This window comes from Cottoperca gobio, chromosome 3, assembly GCF_900634415.1.
Source record: "Cottoperca gobio chromosome 3, fCotGob3.1, whole genome shotgun sequence".
Lineage (NCBI taxonomy): Eukaryota > Metazoa > Chordata > Actinopteri > Perciformes > Bovichtidae > Cottoperca > Cottoperca gobio.
In genome coordinates, this window is record NC_041357.1 from 9152065 (window position 1) to 9170153 (window position 18089).

The 18089-nt window shown below is 41.8% G+C and overlaps 1 protein-coding gene across 1 annotated transcript in view; it reads left to right on the forward strand.

Annotated features, from left to right (window-relative positions):
• prmt3 (protein arginine methyltransferase 3) overlaps positions 1 to 18089 on the forward strand; it is a 60810-nt gene that overhangs the window by 35645 nt on the left and 7076 nt on the right. The window contains 5 exon segments of the mRNA XM_029428729.1: positions 364 to 551; positions 3839 to 3913; positions 3915 to 3926; positions 14784 to 14834; positions 15454 to 15541. Of these exon segments, the coding sequence (XP_029284589.1) occupies positions 364 to 551; positions 3839 to 3913; positions 3915 to 3926; positions 14784 to 14834; positions 15454 to 15541 (414 nt within the window).

Below are 18089 nucleotides of genomic sequence, written 5' to 3' on the forward strand. Positions count from 1 at the left end.
CTTTCTTTATTATATTTGACAGTCAGTTGTTGATGACGTGCAGACGTTGATACAGCTACTAGACTACTTCAATATCTCACACTAATTCATAACGCAAGTTAGACATTATGATGCTCCGGACCCCTGCTCTAGTGAATATATGTCAGTGACGTGAAATCGAATAGTTTTTTATAACTATGAAGTCGCCCAGGTGCTCGCAGTGCAGAGAAGGTTGTTATGGTAATATATGAGAATATTTTCACCTTTGGACTTGAATGTCAATACTTGAGGCTAACTCATGACTTGTAAAACAAAGACTTTCTACTTATTATGTAGCATGTCATGATCAGTCCTGGACTCTCTTTGCTCCTCTTTTCTCAACAGTCTATCCAGACCTTTGTAACATCAGCCTGGCAGTAGTTGGAGACACACAGAAGCACCAAGAACGCATTGCATTCTGGGATGACGTGTATGGCTTCAACATGGCATGCATGAAGAAGGCTGTGGTGCCCGAGGCTTCGGTGGAAGTGGTGAACGAAGACACACTCATCTGCGAACCTACCGTTATACAGGTACACATGCTTACATGGAGATTATGTACTGCATCATTCAAGCCACAGTGTAGTGGCTTTGGAGGTCCAATAATACATCTAATATTAAACTGTAAGTAGCCAGTCAATATTCAATATTTGTAAAGACACCAATAACATTCAATAGACTTGTCTTCATGATTTGAATTTATTTATTTTTTCAGACTTTTATCTTATCTTTGGTTTCTTTCCTAAGAAATACTGTATAGTGTTCCATCTTCAGGTATCTAAATGTAATTAAAATCAAACAACCTGACCAGGAAGAAACACTCTTCCATTGAATTCCTTGCAAAGCATAGACATGCAACCTGTGCTGAGGGATCCATCCTTCCTTTATAGGGTGATTTTGACCCGTCCACAATTCACCTGGGCTTTCGTTTTTCAATAAACACAATATTATTTTAAAAAATTATCAAATGTTTCTGCCAGAGGTTTACCTGAGTCTAAACCTTCAGCGTAGAATAGTGGTGTTGCGATATACTGGTATTGACTATAACTGAGATATTTAAAAAAGTAAATATTGATATGTAAATGATGCATATAGGATATATGGAATTTGAGGGAATTTCTTCAAATTTGGGACAAACGTCCACTTGGACTCGACGATGAACTGACACAATACATTTTTGGCCATAACTGGAGAATTGATATGATAATTATGACAATTTCACAGAAATGTCTAATGGGATGAAATAATAAAGGACTTACATCTTGGACAGACTTGGATGTAAAGTGCAACTTGACTGGTTGGTGGGGGGGGCATTCAACCGCAAGTCAAAAATTCTATTTTTCTGTACCCAACACCTGATAGTTAACACCTGTATCGGCTACACATATTGGCAAACCAATATGTCAGTCTGATGATCATAATGTACAGGGATTGTGGAAGCTACAATTAGGACAAATAGAGTTTGTGGGGCACAAGCTGTTAGGCTATAGACAGGGAGTGAGAGCAGGAGTTAGCTGTGGAGAGAGATAGGACTGGTGTGTGTGTGTGTGTGTGTGTTATGCGATGCTGTAGCGCTGGGTTATTGATTTGTCTAATCCTTGTTTAAGTTCCTCTTAAGGAAACTTCATTACTCCCCTGTGGATAGAGCGGTTTTAACTGATGGGAGAACACACACATGTAACAGATAAAACAAACACACAAGCAGTCCAACATATAAGAGCACAGATACCTCACAGGAATCTTTCTGTGTAGGAATGCTCTTCCCTCTTGTCTCTCATACCATCGTGTCTTTCTACGCCAGTTGGCCCGTTTGCTAAGCAGCATGTCCTCCGCTGTGGATGTGATGAATGAGGGGAGAACTTGATATAATGGAATCTGAATCCTCTAATCGATAGTTTCTCCCCTCCAGTGACAAATAGACAGCCCGTCTGCCCAAACTACATGGACTCTCATCTATTGCCTCCCGTTGATACGATCCAATAACATTCCATTAAGGCTGGCTGCTATTCCGTAAAATTGAGAGCCCTTTCGTGGAATTATAAATTCCTGCAAAACAGATGAGGTTTTATTTCTCCGTGACAACAGGTAATGTTCAATTTGAGGAATGTTTAACTTGCAACCATTTGGAGCAGTTTTAAACCTGCCTTATATAATGTGTTTCATGTCCAGATTCATAATTTCTACCGTTTAGAAAGCAATCGGATGCATATTGGCAACGGGTTCAGCTATCAAGATTGAAAATAACATAGCGTACTGTCGACATACTGTAACTCTAAGACTAGCTAGCTATTCAGCGATTTCATTGACACCAAATCAAGATGTTCACGAACAAATGTGTGCTGTCGGCCGCATCCTGAAGTAGTGAGTTGAATACCAAATGGTATGTGAGATGATCGCTTATGTGATACAAAGTTCATTTCTTGCAACTTGTGTGTTACAGTTACAATCCTTTTTCATTTGATGTAATTCTCCCGATGCTGACTCCGATCAGCTGCATCAGTCATCAAAGTTGTCATATTCTCCAAATAGGTTCAAATAAATGTTGAAGTCACTAATTGCTGTAATTGCATTTAGCTTATAGTTAAGGTGTTGCATGAATTGTAAAGCGGGGCTTCGACTTCGCTCATTTTAAATACAGCTAGCACATTAATTTAGCACGCTGAACAGACAGTTTCACTGGAACTACTTAGTAGGTGTCCATTAATCCTGATGATTGACACCTACTACTGTAAGTAGTTCCAATTAAACTGTCTCTTCACCCTGCAGCCAATCACACTCAAGTATTCAACCAGACCATGGTATAAGCATGTTTATTGTCCTGTTTGCTAGATTAATTACTGCGCTGTCCTTTCTATGAGGATCTTTTATGGAATCTTAGAGTTGAATTTAGCACATTTGGATTTCTATGTACCGTTGTTAGCATCCATTGCAGTTTGCAGACCGACTTCCAGGCTCAACGTTCACAGACTGCACTTTTGCACACCCAATGTTGTCTTATGGACTTCAACCTGCATAATTCCCTTGCCATGTGTATATCCTCGTAAGACCTATTTTAACAATGTTATAACACAAAATAAAGCCTGAGTTGCATCTTTTTCATATATGATCACATCATCATTTTTGTCATATGGATCGTCTATGTTGTATTTGTACTATGTTGTTTATCCTGTACACACGACATCTATTGCCCATCTGTCGGTCCTGGGAGAGGGATCCCTCCTCAGTCTCTCACAGAGGTTTCTTTCATTTTTTTAAATGTGGTGTTTCTTTTGGGGAGTCTTCCATTGTGCGGCTGCGAGGGTCTGAGGACAGAGGGTGTCGTATGCTGTACAGTCTGTAAAGCCCCCTGAGACAAATGTGTAATTTGTGAAATTGGACTATATAAATAAAGTTTGATTGATTTAGTTATAATAAACCTACAGTTTCCTTTAAGAAAATGACACTGTGGCAACTGTTCAGCAGCCTGAAAGGAACGACTATTATTGTCAGCTTTGAGACTTTCTATCCAAATTGACTGAAGTCCATCTGAAACGAGATAAATTGTTATAATCCCTGTTATAGACTGAAAATCTGAAAACAACTAAATCTGTAGTTTTTCACAACTGAACAATAAGGAGCTTATACAATTAAAATGCATTAAAAACTAATTCCGAGCCTGCACTGCAGATCCTCTGCGAGTCAGATGGCAAAACAAAGAGCAGCTTGCTTATCAGATTCCTTCTGTACCAACTCGTGTTTGTTTTTATTGTTTTTGTTTTGCCTGTTCATATTGTCATCCGTATTTATTTATTTTTAAGTTATATGCTCTTTTTTTCCACAGACGATTGACTGTAACAACGTGTGTCTGTCTGAGCTGGAGTTTGCATCAGATTTCTGCTTGAAGATAACAAAAACCATCAGACTGCACGGTGAGTACGCACGTGAGACACTCGCACACTGAGGCAGCTCAATGCTATTGATAACATTGTTGTAAAGTTTGAGTTTTATCCTCACTCTTAAAATAAAATGATTTGAAGTATTTTGTCTGATAACATGCAGTGCCTCTGCAGTTATCAATCACTTCTCTTGTGACACCAAAGCTTAATTATGTAAACAATAACTTTTGATCGACATATCAGACTTTATGTTGCCAATTTTTTTTTATTTGTCTTCAACTGGAATTGCTTTCTTTTCCCCCGGTGAGGTTTTTCCACCAATTCTGATTCAGTTTAAATGTTAAACATCAAGGGCTTCACACAAAAATGACCTAAAACAAAAGTTTGCACACCCCCCCCCTGTTATCACCTGTCATTTATCAGATATATTGTGTGAAAGCAACAAGGCAGTACAATCAGCTCACGTTGATGGATCATGTTTCTGTATTTAAGAGGATGTCTGTCAGTTGGATATTTAATAGAGTTTCAAATCGAATCAGAGCAGTGAGGCTAATGTGACTTTGAATTACATGTCAGACAACATGGTGAATGTTCACAGCCTGCTTGCCCTGTCATTTCTCTCAAACGCCAAAACACACTCGTTTACACAATCACAACTCTCCTCTCACACTGGAGCCTGAAAAAGCTGCAGTGTGTTAAAATGTGCATCTGCCTTGCTTGTAGATTCCTTTTCTGGTCATATAGCCACTGAACCAAAGCAGAGTTATTCTTTATGCTTCAGCTTTGACCACTTTGACTGTGAGACATACTTGCCTCACAGTCCAACATACTGTAAATTGATGGGTAGCCCTGATCCTCTAGTCCACAGATTGTTTGTGACCACCTGGTACAACACTTGAAACAGTTTGGGAGCACGTGTGACATTGAGCATAACACATAAATCGCCACTTGAGCCGACATGACAGTGATTCTGGTTGTAGATTGTGAGGACAACATGTAGGAAGTTAAAAACAAGCTCATTAATTTCCCCATTTGTTGTAAAGCTAGACACGTGTGTGCTATGTATTGTAGCAGAGCTCAATATCACAAAGTGAAATAAACATGATTGCTGTGTTTATGATGAATCAATGACCTGATGATGTACAACATATCCATCTAGTGTTGTGATGGTGCTGCAACAGTATATATTGGATCAGTTTATACTGAAAGTCTTGGGGGGAAAACACTAATTAGTACTCTTTAATTAACTCATTTGTTTTCTCAAATGAATAACTTGTGGTCACAAATTAACAGAGTAAAACGTTAAAACATCCTCTTGACATGTGTTTAGGGCAGGGGTCGGGAACCTTTTTGGCTGGGAGAGCCATAAAAGCCAAATATTTTTTTTATGTATTTCCTTGAGAGCCATATAAATTTGAATGCAACTTTACGTGTGCATTTTTTAAGAATAACACGTCTCCGAGTACTAATAGCGGTATCAGTGTTTCATTGAACAGGAGCTCTTTTATGAAATAAATCTCATTTTAGTGCATGTTTCAGTGTTTACTGCACGGGGGTCAAACTCAAGGCAATTATATCCGGCCCGCGAGAAAATATCATGTCTATCATAACTGACCTGTCAGGTTTTGGTAATTAAATCAATGCATGGCACAACCACATGGAAAAGACATATTTGAGGAAGTATCTAAATGTGTGAATGAAATGAAAGTTTTTGGAAAGCAAAGGGAAACACACCACAGATCTCTGGGACGATGTGAGCTGGACTGTTTGTGCGACATAACGAAGCATCTCACTGTTAAACCTGCAGCTACAGGGCCGTGTGATCACGGACATGTATGATGCAGTGAGAGCGTTCCAAGCCGAGCTGCCTGTGGGAGACTCGGATGCAGAAGGAAACTTTGGTCACTACGTGTTTCCAAACACTGACAAACATCTCCACCGCTGTGTTCCCGACAGCATTCTGCTCATAAACTGAGCGCATTTGCCGACTTTACAGCTCAGATATTAAGATTGAACTGCTCAGCAATCCGTCTGCAGTTGACTTAAATATGTTCCATATCTTTTTCACTTTATGTGTACCCTGTTCAATACATGTGGACCGTGTTTGGCCCTCGACGTAGTCCCAGTTTTTAATGTTGGCCCTCTGTGAATGAGTTTGACCCCCCCCCCGGTCTCCTGCTTGTTTTGTGCAGTCTCGCGGCGGGCGGGGCTCCGCCCCCTACACACACACACGCACACGCACACACACACACACACACACACACACACACACACACACACACAGCGGAGGAAAGGAGAGGGGAGAACTAAAAACAAATCTGCTGCTAAATGTTTTACTTTAAAATGACACAGTATAATTGTTTATTACTTGTTAAGTTAAAAAATGTCAGCTCAAAATTGTCTGCGAGCCATATCGCGTTATCGAAAGAGCCATATATGGCTCGCGAGCCATAGGTTCCCGACCCCTGGTTTAGGGGATAACTCAACCCTGCTAACCGACAAGAGCCCCAACACATTATGTATCTCTGTCCACATATAAAATCAAGCTCTATTTAACCATTTGACCTATTTCCATCACTGTAAATATATGTAATAAATGCAGTTAATTAACCCAAGGACAGAATAAGGAGCCCTGTGTAAGACATTACATGACTCATCTGAACCCTGGCTGAACCTTTGAGGTGTGGTGTAGTGTGTAGGTCAGCGTAACCAACGACTGCTCCACTGGAAGTGGGCGTCCTTAGTGAGGGTCAGCTGCAGGCACCAAAGCATGGAGAATGGTTTATGAGTCTATTTGGTGAGGTGCTGGCAGCCACCATAAACCCCCCCCTCCCCCCCCCCCCCCCCCCCCAGGCATCCCTACCCACTCCCCCTGAACTTCCTCTAGCTTATGGGCCACATTTCTCTCCGTGGGAGCAACAGCAGACTACAGAGCAGCCTCACTGCTGCAGCCTCTGACACTCCTCACTGTGAGAAGTGATCTGTCGGTAGAAAAGCCTGTTGTGTTGGAGCGGCTCTGTGTTGTGCTGCAGTGTTACTGCAATGTCTGGTGTATTGGTTTAATGGATAATCAATAGGGGGTTATTATCTGGCCTGTGCTCCCCGGATAAGGCCGGTGAATTTAATGGGATTTGTAAACATCCTCTCATTTTTCCTGTCTTTTCGGCTCTGTAATTGAAAACATACCGTTTCTATATCTAGGATTTAAGTCCAGTCATGTTAGACGTCCTGCAGCAAAACAGATGATGGGATTGCACCGTACACAAGTGTAGTTTTTCTTCTTCTTTTTTTTAGGTTTTTAAGGTGCACAACCACTTTCCCTGCATTCTTCCTGCAATTTCACGCTTCTGATCATCCTCCGTTAGAAGAGCATATACTGTATTTGTATCTCATGTGTGTGATTTATCGTTTGGTTGTGCTATCAAACTCGTTTTACCGCACCTTTTCTAATGTAGGTATTCTGTGTAAGAGGTATCACTTGTACACATGGTAGATACTCGCCTGCTGCATCCAGCCTGCTTGTCCCAGGATTTACAGAAGGATTATTGACCTGCAGGAGTAGGGTGATGCTACCATAAAGATACTGATCTGTAGTCAGTATCGTCTGCAGCTCCTCACTAGTAGTTAAGGTTAGGCTGTGTGAAGGGTAAACCGCTCCTGGACCAGTGCTCGGGGATCGGTGAGGGAGAGCTGCTGCTCCTGTATGATGGAGTGGCTGCTTTTGTACTCCTGTCGACAGTCCATTCATCAGCTCAGCCTGCCTAACCTTGCATTAAATGAACAGCACAACCCCTGCGTCTGCGCCATTCACGCACAAGACAAATCCTCTCATTTGTTTTTTTTGTTTTTAATCCTTCCTTTTTCTTTCCTCCCTTTTACATCGTACATGCTCCTTGTCTTGTACACATCGTGTCTGCCTTTGCAAACCGTGAAGCCTAATACAGCATATACTGTATATGTGCTGAAACTTTCATTAAAACTTGGATCAGAAATTCTCCCAGGGCATCTACAGTATACTCTTGCCTTTTTTCTGTTTTAGCCCCCACAGCTCCATGATCCATTTACCTGAACTGTATAACAGGTAGCAAAAATGCTTCATCCCCTCCTGGAGGCTGAAAATGATGTATGCTGATGGTGTCGCAGGAGAGAATAAGTTTCTGTCTGTAATTAATTTTAACACTGCTGTCTCACTTCTGCTGATGTAGCTACTGTCGCGCTACAGAGGAAAATGTCTCTGCAATCCATCTCTAACCTGCTTTCCATCAAATTTAAATTGTGTGTGGGGGGGGGGGGGCTGGCGGCCTTCTGGACTGACGGGGCAGGCACTCGTCTACTTCAAGGTCGATTTTCCGCACATTAAGAAGGGAATTGTTGATGGAAAAATCCACTCTTTAACTCTCAACAGTATAGCATTCAGAGTTGGGGTTTCATCTGACTGTTGTTTCTACTGGCTATTTCAACAACATCAACAAAAAACCATACTGATTTATATCAACATCCTAGAAGTTAAAGGGGAAAAGTGCTGATTTTGCACATCAGTCTGTTTACAGGTCTACCATTTGCATACTGCATATGTACTTTTAATCGCTGGAGTATATTTCAGGGTGGTATAGATTTGTTTTCTAGTCATTATTCCTTTTGTAAAGCATTTAAAGGTGCAATAGGCGCTACCAAACTGTCAGCGGTCTTATTGCGTTTTCGGTAATGTGGGTGCCAGGTTTTGACGAGGAAGAAGAAGAAAGCATGAATTAAAAAAGACGATATCTCTGGTTCTGCTGCATCGATCTTGGTCATTTTTTTAAACTGTGCACCATGAGTACGTCAATCTTATATAAATTAATTGCTAAATAGGTGGAGTACTCTTCAAACTGTCAAATCCAGTCTTCTAAATGTCTTTCAACAAACGGATTTGGTTTTGGATTCATCGAGTCCAGCTTCATAAAAGAAGTGGATTGGGCTGGAGGCCGATGTTAGGATGATGCGTTGTGTGGCACACGGTCGACACTTGTAACGTTGCTGCCCATCACACCAGAGACCTGCATGAACCCACAACCAAGGATCTGCTACTGCTGGATGTTGAGCACCAGACACCTGGGCTTCTTAAGTCGGAAGATTTCATAGCCTTATATCTAAATCTAGTCTAAATATATTTTTGTCATTTGTTTTTGGATCCAGCATCTAGTGGCAACATGATGAAGTGCAGCTTGAGAGACTTTAGCATTTGGGCCAGTTTGTTCTCTATGCCTGACTTGCACAGAGAAATCACAGAAGAGACATAGGTTGTCAAAAGGCGTTAGAGAGATAGAAGTTAGACTACATTAATTTCCTTAACTTTATCAAAGTTACCCCCCAGGAATGTGAAGTAGGGGGCATTCAAGTGTGCGCGTAAATGAGAGCACCATTTCCAATTACAAAAACGGCCTCAGAAAAGCATTTAGAAATCAAAGTACCGGTAACCATATTATTTAAACAAAACTAGTCCTCGGGAACAGCGTGGAAAGGAGCATGGGTCACCAACAACTTTCCAAAAAACTGAAATTCCACACACTTTTATATTTATTAGTCTAAACAAAACTAAACCTAGATAGTAGTCATCTGGAGATCTCTATAGCTGTGGGAGCAACGTGTCTAGAAGCTGCAGGGCAATTAGCCTCTTTCCCTTTAGCAACAGTGGCAGTCGCTGAAGACCTTGTCATTTAATTTTTGCAATTTGGAAACTCAGACACAAATCATCTTCTTGCGTTTCCTTCTGCTTGTTTAGATTTATCCAAGCAAGTGTTTTAAGATGATTGATTTTTTTTTTTGTAGAAGCTGTAGGACAGCAGTGGCCAACCAGTCAGAGGTTAAGAGCCAGAAATGTTACTATGTTACTGCAAAGAGCCACATCATACACACAGTCACAGATGCGCACCCCCCCTCTCCTTCTCTCTTTTGTTCTCAGCCTTTCTCTGTGCTCTCTCACTCTCTTCCTCACACAGACAAAATGAAAATCTAAAACTTTACACACACTCAAAGACCCTCCCTCCCAAAGACACACACCCCCTCAGACAGACAGACACACATAGCTCTGCTCAGACAGATTTATTGTAAATGTCACACACCATAATATTGAGAGAAATTGAATTAAACCTCTCCTACCAGTATTCAGAGGCCAGTTATTATCAATAATGAACATTGTGTGCACTCTCACACACAAACTGTCAGTAAAAAAATGTGAAAACGTTTTTTATCTTTCTATGCATGTTGCTTCTTTAAATTAGTAGGACTTCTAACATTCCTTGCCTTGAACCTTGAATCCTTCTCAAATCTGTCTTGTATTCCGTTGTGGTCACTCGAAGCAATTCTTTCACATGTGTGTCAGTCAGAACAGATCGGTACTTTGATTTCACATGTTTCAGGGTAGAAAACACCGACTCAGACGTATGTTGACCCAAACATTGATAGTAGCTTGAGCGCAGCCCGTTTGACATTGGGATATTTTTCCATTGGCACAGTTTTCCAGAACTCAAGGGTCCCTTCCCTCAGAACAGGTTTCAGTCGGAAACTCAGAAAGTTCAATCATCTCCAACTCGGCCACCGCCTCGTCCGTGACTAGCGGGGCTTTCAAACAGTCCGTCTCTGCATTAAAAGGGTCAACGAGGAACGTAATCTGTGACCTTTTCAGTAGTGATGGCGAGATGAAGCTTCATGAAGCATTGAATCTTTCCATCCAATTGGTTTGCACATGTGCTGAAGCTTCATGGTGCTTCATTTGCTCTACTGCACCATCAAGTGGACAATAAATGTAAAACCGGCAAAGTGCAAGGCTGAAGTGGATTTAAAGTATCTTTGCCCTAAAGATTCTTTGACGCACACATATAAGACTGAATATAATGTTCTATTTAAAAATAAAGATTGATTATTACGTGTTATTGAGAAGAGAGTGCCTGGAAAAAAAGTAGGACTTTTTACGCCTTAAATGATAGTGCAGTTTAAGATTGGACAGAGAGAAGGGGAATGAGGCCGCTGCGGCAAGCATTTGAATGTGGGTCGCCTGCTCTACGAGCTGCGCCACTAGGGATGTGTAATGTACACGTTGGATGTACATTATCTTTTCAACAGATTTAGGTTACAAACGGGTTTCATGCAGGGTTTCAACCAATGTTGCATATCGGGCTGTTTGCTTTTTCAGGGTTGCACCGGTGGCTTGTCCGCTTGCTTTAAGCAGAGAGGGAAAATGCGCTAATAACTTGATATGATGCAAGCGTTACGGTCTCCGAGTGCTTCGTTATTTTATTTTAGGATCGAACAGGCATTTTTGTGATTTGGCTCTTGGGCCACATCAAAATTAGAAGCGCTGTCATGCTCTCATACTGACACCACACGTACACACTCACACAAAAAGAATTCTGAAGAGCTGCATGAAACTGGGCAAAGAGCCGTGGGTTGGCCACCCCTGCTGTAGGAGGTGACTAAAACGTTATTATGACTAATACGATAGGGAAAAAATGAGAATAACACCCGGCTTGACAAACTGAGATTGCGTGTTCTCTTCATTCTCCCACCTTGACCTTAACTGTGTTCAGTGTTTTAATTCCTTGAGATTACCTGAGCAAAGCAGTACTCTCTTCTCTAACTCTCGGCCTTCTCTAACTGTTACAATACAATTGTTTGTCTAAGAGGCGTCGCCAAAGACCGACCGGAGGTGTGCTGCAGCTGAGGCTGAGTCGTGTGCCACCTCACTGGAGTGGCAGTAGTCACTGGCTGAGAGGCAGACAGGGGGAGATGGTGGAGTGTGTGTATGTGTGTGGGGGGGGGGGAATTCACACCAACCAGCCCGTGAGGTGGTCGTGCTTGAAGCCTCCACGCCTGGATAAACCCCATCAAAAGCGCATTAGCCCTCTCTTCTCCCGCCCACCCCCTCCCTCTCCCTCATGGCCCCTTCGTTTCCCTCCCCCTAACTCCCCCTCCCTATGTCGTATAATAGTATCTGGCCGGGCCACGCAGCTCGCTGACACACAGCCGGGCGAAAGGGGAGCGATGATGAATTGCTCCCTGTTGGTGTTATCCATGATGATAATTATTAATTTTCCCCCCGCTCTTCCCAGAGAATGGGGGCCGGAGAGCTGCAGTGTTGCAGAGCCTCCTCTGTGGGCCGTCAGGAAGCCCACTGTCATCACTTATCACAGACAGAGCCCGGCCAAGGCTAAGCGCTGATGAGAATGAAAAGCTCTCATTCTGATTTGTCCTGTTTTTGGTGTGTGTATGTGTCTCTATGTTTTATGTCTGCCCTTTCCGTATGTTGTTCTCCCTCCTTTCTTTCTGTACTGGGATACGAAGGCCTCAATCTGTCAGGGATTACAACAATTCTCAGATAATAACGGGGTTGGTAAAATGATCATAACCTAATGGAATATATATTTTGGACATAGGTCTGTGAGGGTGCACATTTTTTCTGCCATTTTTTCATACTGTGCAGAATTATTATTATTTGTTTGCCTCTTTTAGCTCATTGTTTTGGTTATACAGCACATTTTTTTCCAGTTTCAGCGCACACATCATCCTCATTTAAGGCAAACTGTGTGGCTGTTTTCAGCAAAGCTCTGATCTGCTCTACAGTATTTTTAATTCTTATCAAGAGATAGCTGCAGCTGAGTGATAGTTTTCATTTCCCACCAGGAGTTAAAGTTATACCGTTTTACTGGGTGTTATAAAAGCTATCAAGTCCTTTCAAAGGGCCCCAAAAAGTTTCTCTCTCAGACCAGTTTTATTCACAAAGCATTAAGAGCCTGATATCATCTCCTGTATGGTCCAGTCCATATCAGCGGTGAGTCATCAAGGCCTTTATTGCTTATCTTTACACTTTCACGTCTTTTGTGTTTCATGCATTAAGGGGGTCACTTTCCTTTTTTTTTTCTTTCAAATGTGATTTTAATGGAGCTGCACAGTGCAAAGCTTCTCCACTTCTGTATTTGCAAGTTTCACTCTGTGGCCTAAATTTCAATCGCCCGTCTCGCTGCTGCTGGGAAAGTTGCACAACGCAGAAGTGACAATCAATCTCGCTTACGAGGCTATTGTCATCAGCGAGGCGCGATGAGGATGATCTCTGCCTCTCCGGCTGAGAGAGGTGAATCCGCTCTGCCTGACGAGTAATTACGGCTAATTTCCTAATTACCTCAGTACCGAGCGTCTCTGTAGCGTTCATTAAAAGCCATAATTGCATTGGCTTGACATGCTCTTTTATCCACTTTGGGTTCTTTTCTGCCGGTTTAGTTGTGAGCTAGCGTGCCGCCCCCGCCTGTCTGAGTCGATAAAGGTTGATTGAAGCCTCTGTGCGGGGAGTGTGTCGAACACGGCTTCTGATGAAATCATGATTATCGAGTCTGCATGTGTGTACCTTTATGTGTGTGCTGTATGTAGAAGCATTATTTAATATCTCTTTACTTTCAGAAATTATTTTAATAGAATTTGGGAGACTTTTCCAAAAGCTGTGAACAGAACAGATGGTTCTGTGTTTTGCTCTGTCAAGAGATACAAAAAAATAAACCCTTAAAAAGGAATACACCTCCCCAGCTTTTACATTATGTTACAGCCACTTCCCCTATCCTGCACCTTCCCTGCTTTTCAACTTTATCCATGTCCACCTTTTGTGTTTTCCTCTCGTCTGTCCCTCTCTTTTCCTCTCTTTCCCTCTCTTGCATTGATTCGGCTCTTCTTTGTCTCAGAGAGCTGGCCTCCAAGTTGTCAGCTGCGTCAGGATTAAAAGCTATTAGTTCTGCATCATTGCCACTACAAGTGCGCTCCTGAGATTGATAGAGTGCCTCTATTTCTCCAGTGGGGGGAGAAATGGGAGGACAACGATCCTGGGGGGTAGTTTTTACCTCGCATATCTGACAACGGTCACCTACAGGCACTCTGGCCCTGGACTTTCCCTCAGTTTGTTTTGGATGTTTAAATTGGTTTTCACTCAGTTGTGTTTATAGCTTTGTAAATCAACATCAGCAGACAGTATATTTTAAAAGAGACTACATTTCTATGCAGGCATTTATTCAATTGAATATGAAGGAAAATAAGTCGTTTATTTTCACAATCTAAGACCAAAAAAAGCTTTAATGAGGCTTCAGACTGGATAGTTTCTTCTTCTTTGGTTTGCAAAACTCTTATCAATATAACAAGTGACACCCTGAGAGCCAATACGCCTAGTGGGCATTATTCAGATGAACACACATTTATATTAAGTCAAGGACCAGAACCAAATTAGATTTTATTTTCCTGAACCGATTCCTCCTCTGTGCTGAGTTTTTCCACATTGCTGCAACACTGTCACCAAAGTTGCCACCTTCGCTAATTTCATGTACCAAGCTGGATTTTTTTTCTTAAATTGTCAGCAAAATGTATTCGATGTCGTTGCCGGCTGCCTCATAATTTATTTCTTTTGTCCAGTGACAAGTCTCTCAGGTGAAGCGAGAGGGAGCACATGGGAGCTGTTGTTGACTCAGCCTAAAGGAGAAACCAAATTTGTTTTGAGAGGAAGGAGGGTTGAAGAGTCATATCAATACCCGCCGTCTCTGTAACCGAGTAGCCAATACAGTTCTCCAGACCACACATGCGCACACACACATACACACACCCCCCGCAATGGCATGGCAAGCAAACTAATCTAAATTCTTGTGTCTCCTTTTAAGGTAAATGCTGTAACGATAATTATAAATATTTGAACTGTAAATTGTATTCCCAGTTTTGTTTTACTGCCTTATTCCTAAACTTATTTTACATTGCTCATTAAAACCCGAGACTTGTTCTGCCTCCTCCCTCTCTCAGCTCTGCATGTCAGAGTTGCTGTGTAGTCAAACAATTCCAGGGGTTTATTATTCTGTCACATTCTAACATGCCCCTCATATTTCATTGCAGGCAATTGTCGGCTACTTTGACATTTTCTTTGACAAAGGCTGCAGCAACAAGGTAAGCAGCAGCAGCAACAGCCAAGCCATTTAACGGAAACTCAATTATGTTCACGCTTTAGCGTGTTTCCTCCTCCCTGAGGCGTTTGCTGGCAATCGACGGGCGTCCTAGCCGACTGCTGATATAAGCACTTACCCAGCAGAGCTGGCCAGTTGGAATAGCCGATGCCAAGCTCTGTGAGCAATACAGATATGCCTTTGATTGCACTTCCTATTCTACCTGAGACTCAAACTGCATGCTATGGCTGATCCAGAAAATGTCCATCTTCATGGCAGCTAAGGCTGGAAAAATGTATCATTTGATTATGTTTGCTCCAAAAATACAATACAGCTAGGTTCCATTTATAAAACAGACTAATCGATTTTAAGCTTTTGTGAAGCATTTTTTAAAGACTCCTTCAGGACCTCCAGGAAGATTTCCAGTCTTTTGAGAATGTGACACTTATGTTTGAGTCCTGTTCATGTTTATTAGGCCTTTTTCCACACGTACATTGGTATTTTTGAAAGCGGGGTTCTCTTTCCTTTTGTTCTCAAAAAAATAAAAAAAGCTGTTTAAAATGTAAAGAAATTGGTTTTAGCATATTTATAAACAGATGTCATGTCCGGTATTATCCCGCCAGGTGATGTTCTCCACGGGTCCTCAGGTCACAAACACGCACTGGAAACAGACGGTTTTCCTACTTGAGAAGCCTTTCTCTGTCCAAGCAGGTCAGTAACACACAGCCCTACTCCAGGGTAGGAAACACTCTGTAGTCTTATATGTTTATGTAGTATTTTGTACTTTTTTCAACTCATGTACATATTCTTTGGCCAAAAAAGAGTTTACATGTGCGGTTAGTTCCGTTTTGTGATGCATTTAGATTTGTGTGCTATAGGTTTATTTTCTTACATGATTTTATTTTCCTCTCGTGGACCTCGGTGGTGCGTCATACTCAGCTGCGGCAGGTAATCTGTCTCTGGTAGAGATGTAGTCAGGCTGGTTGACACCCGTTATTTGTCACCCACAGAGACAGCGAGGGATCAAAACAAATCACATTCAGCCATCAGAGACAGCATGTAAAACTTCATCTGATAGCCGGTGGCAGGCCTCTGAATCATGACACGTACACAAGGAGCGCTTTGCAACTGACCAGTGAAATATTTATAGAATCAGTGGGTCAGCAGATTAAAGCGTTTCCAACTGGTGGAGCTTGCTGTGAGGCTGAAATAACAGCGGGTTTAAACTCCAGTAAACATGACAGAGCATCTTTTATTATTTTTGTTGTTGGTCTATTGTGAAAATGTCGTTGACTGGCCATTGACGTGGTAACTTCATCACAAATATATTTTATCGTAGTGATGACAGTGTGGCATTGCAAACTGGACTGGAACAACCCAGCAAATGCAACCAACTTTTGAAAAAAAGAATACAACTAAATATCACAATAACCAGAAAACATTTGTCTGATATTGATATACTTTTCTGTATCTGTTGAAGTATAGTATGTAAAATAACCAATGCATTCTGTAGTCAATGTCCAACACATTGGACTTCATGTTAAAGTGAGACTATGCTACTTCAAAAGAAGAAATGTCATGTCATGCTTTTCCTCTTACAAATAAAAAGTGCACGCCATTGATCATTAGCAATAAAAATCCCCCTTGCTCAGTGGTATGACCACTAGTGGCTAATGTTAGCAAACTTTAGATGGATACGATTGTGTAAATTACATTACTGGGTCTTCTCAACTTGTGCTACTGTTACACTATGTTTTAGCATTTACCGTTGACCCGCTGTTTACCAAAAGTGACAAAGTCTCGCTTTAAGGGGAAGTCAAACAGACAAAAGCAAAAACTAGGAGGCAAAATAAAAAGTCACATCAGCATCTGTTCCTGGCTTTTCGTCTTGGAGACCTTTTTATCTCAGAAAGGCGACACTCGCATAAAAGAACTTTGAGATTTCAAGAAGTTTTCTTCTTCTGTTCCAGCATAATGTTGCTAATCATACTCACTATTCAGTCCTTCTGTTTATTACAAAGACATTGGAAATGCACTACTACATGTGTACCTGGGCATTAATCCCATGGATGGACCTTTAATTAACTAAATACAGGACACATCACTATTGTTATTGGTTGTCATAGCAAAAATCTATAATGATTACCCACATGCTCCGTCATCATACATGTTGAGTGTGTAGATCCTGTGTTTGTTACGGCTATACGCTCTGGCCCTCTGTGCACGTTATCATAATGGGAATCGCAGATCTGTCTGCTGATGTGGGGATGGATGAGCCTCGGGGCTGGCTGTCCACTCGCTGACCAGATATTTGATTAGAGTCTACTGTAATAAATGTCCTGCGGAAGGACGGAGGAGCTTGATGTCCGAAGGCCCTTAGCCACGCTCAGCCACGACGATAAGAACATCAAAACATCTGACGCTGCTCGAACGCTATCGCAGGATTCGCGCTCCGCTGGGTCAGATAAACGCAGCTGACTCTGAGAGCTGAGCATGACAGTATGCTAACACAGTACAGACGTGGGAAACTGCTGGGCGAAACAGAGACAGATTTCATTTGATTATCCGGTGCAGAATGTCGGGCTCGGTTCCCTGTTTCACAGAGCGGAGAAACATAATGAATGGAGATGCTTCCATACAGGACTCGAGGGCGCACTGAACGGTGGTGTGATGAACATGATGTGAGTTATATGCTATGGCCTTCAAAGTTACTTCTCAAAGAAGTAGAACACAATTGAACACCAATGTGTTAGACAGCCCTTCCTACCACCATACTGTAACACCAAATGAGGGAATATATTTTAGAAGAATGAAGAATGAGAAGAATTCATCCCTCCAGTAGAGTTTGAGACTTAGCGAATCTATGACAAGGAGCATTGATGCTGTCCTAGCAGCTTGTGGTGGTCAATACCACCAATAACAAATAAGACATTTAGTGTTGGTTTTTTTCTTTAATTTGTCACCAACATACACATCACAGAAGTAAATCTGGAAGCCCTTATTTGCCCCCTTAATCTGTTCTAGCGTCCATTTTTTCTTAGCGGCAACAGCCGGGGTTGAAAAATGAATCCAATCTTGCAAATGACCATTTGAGGCTGGCTCAAAGATATGCATAACTTTAAGTGTTGACTTGACCTCTCTGCTGTGTTTGGGGAATTTTTCATGCATATATCAGACAAATAATACGTAGCCTACTCTGTGCTATAAGCTTTTTGGTGAGGGAAATTCTTGTATTTTATTTGTAAGTTAGCACTAATGA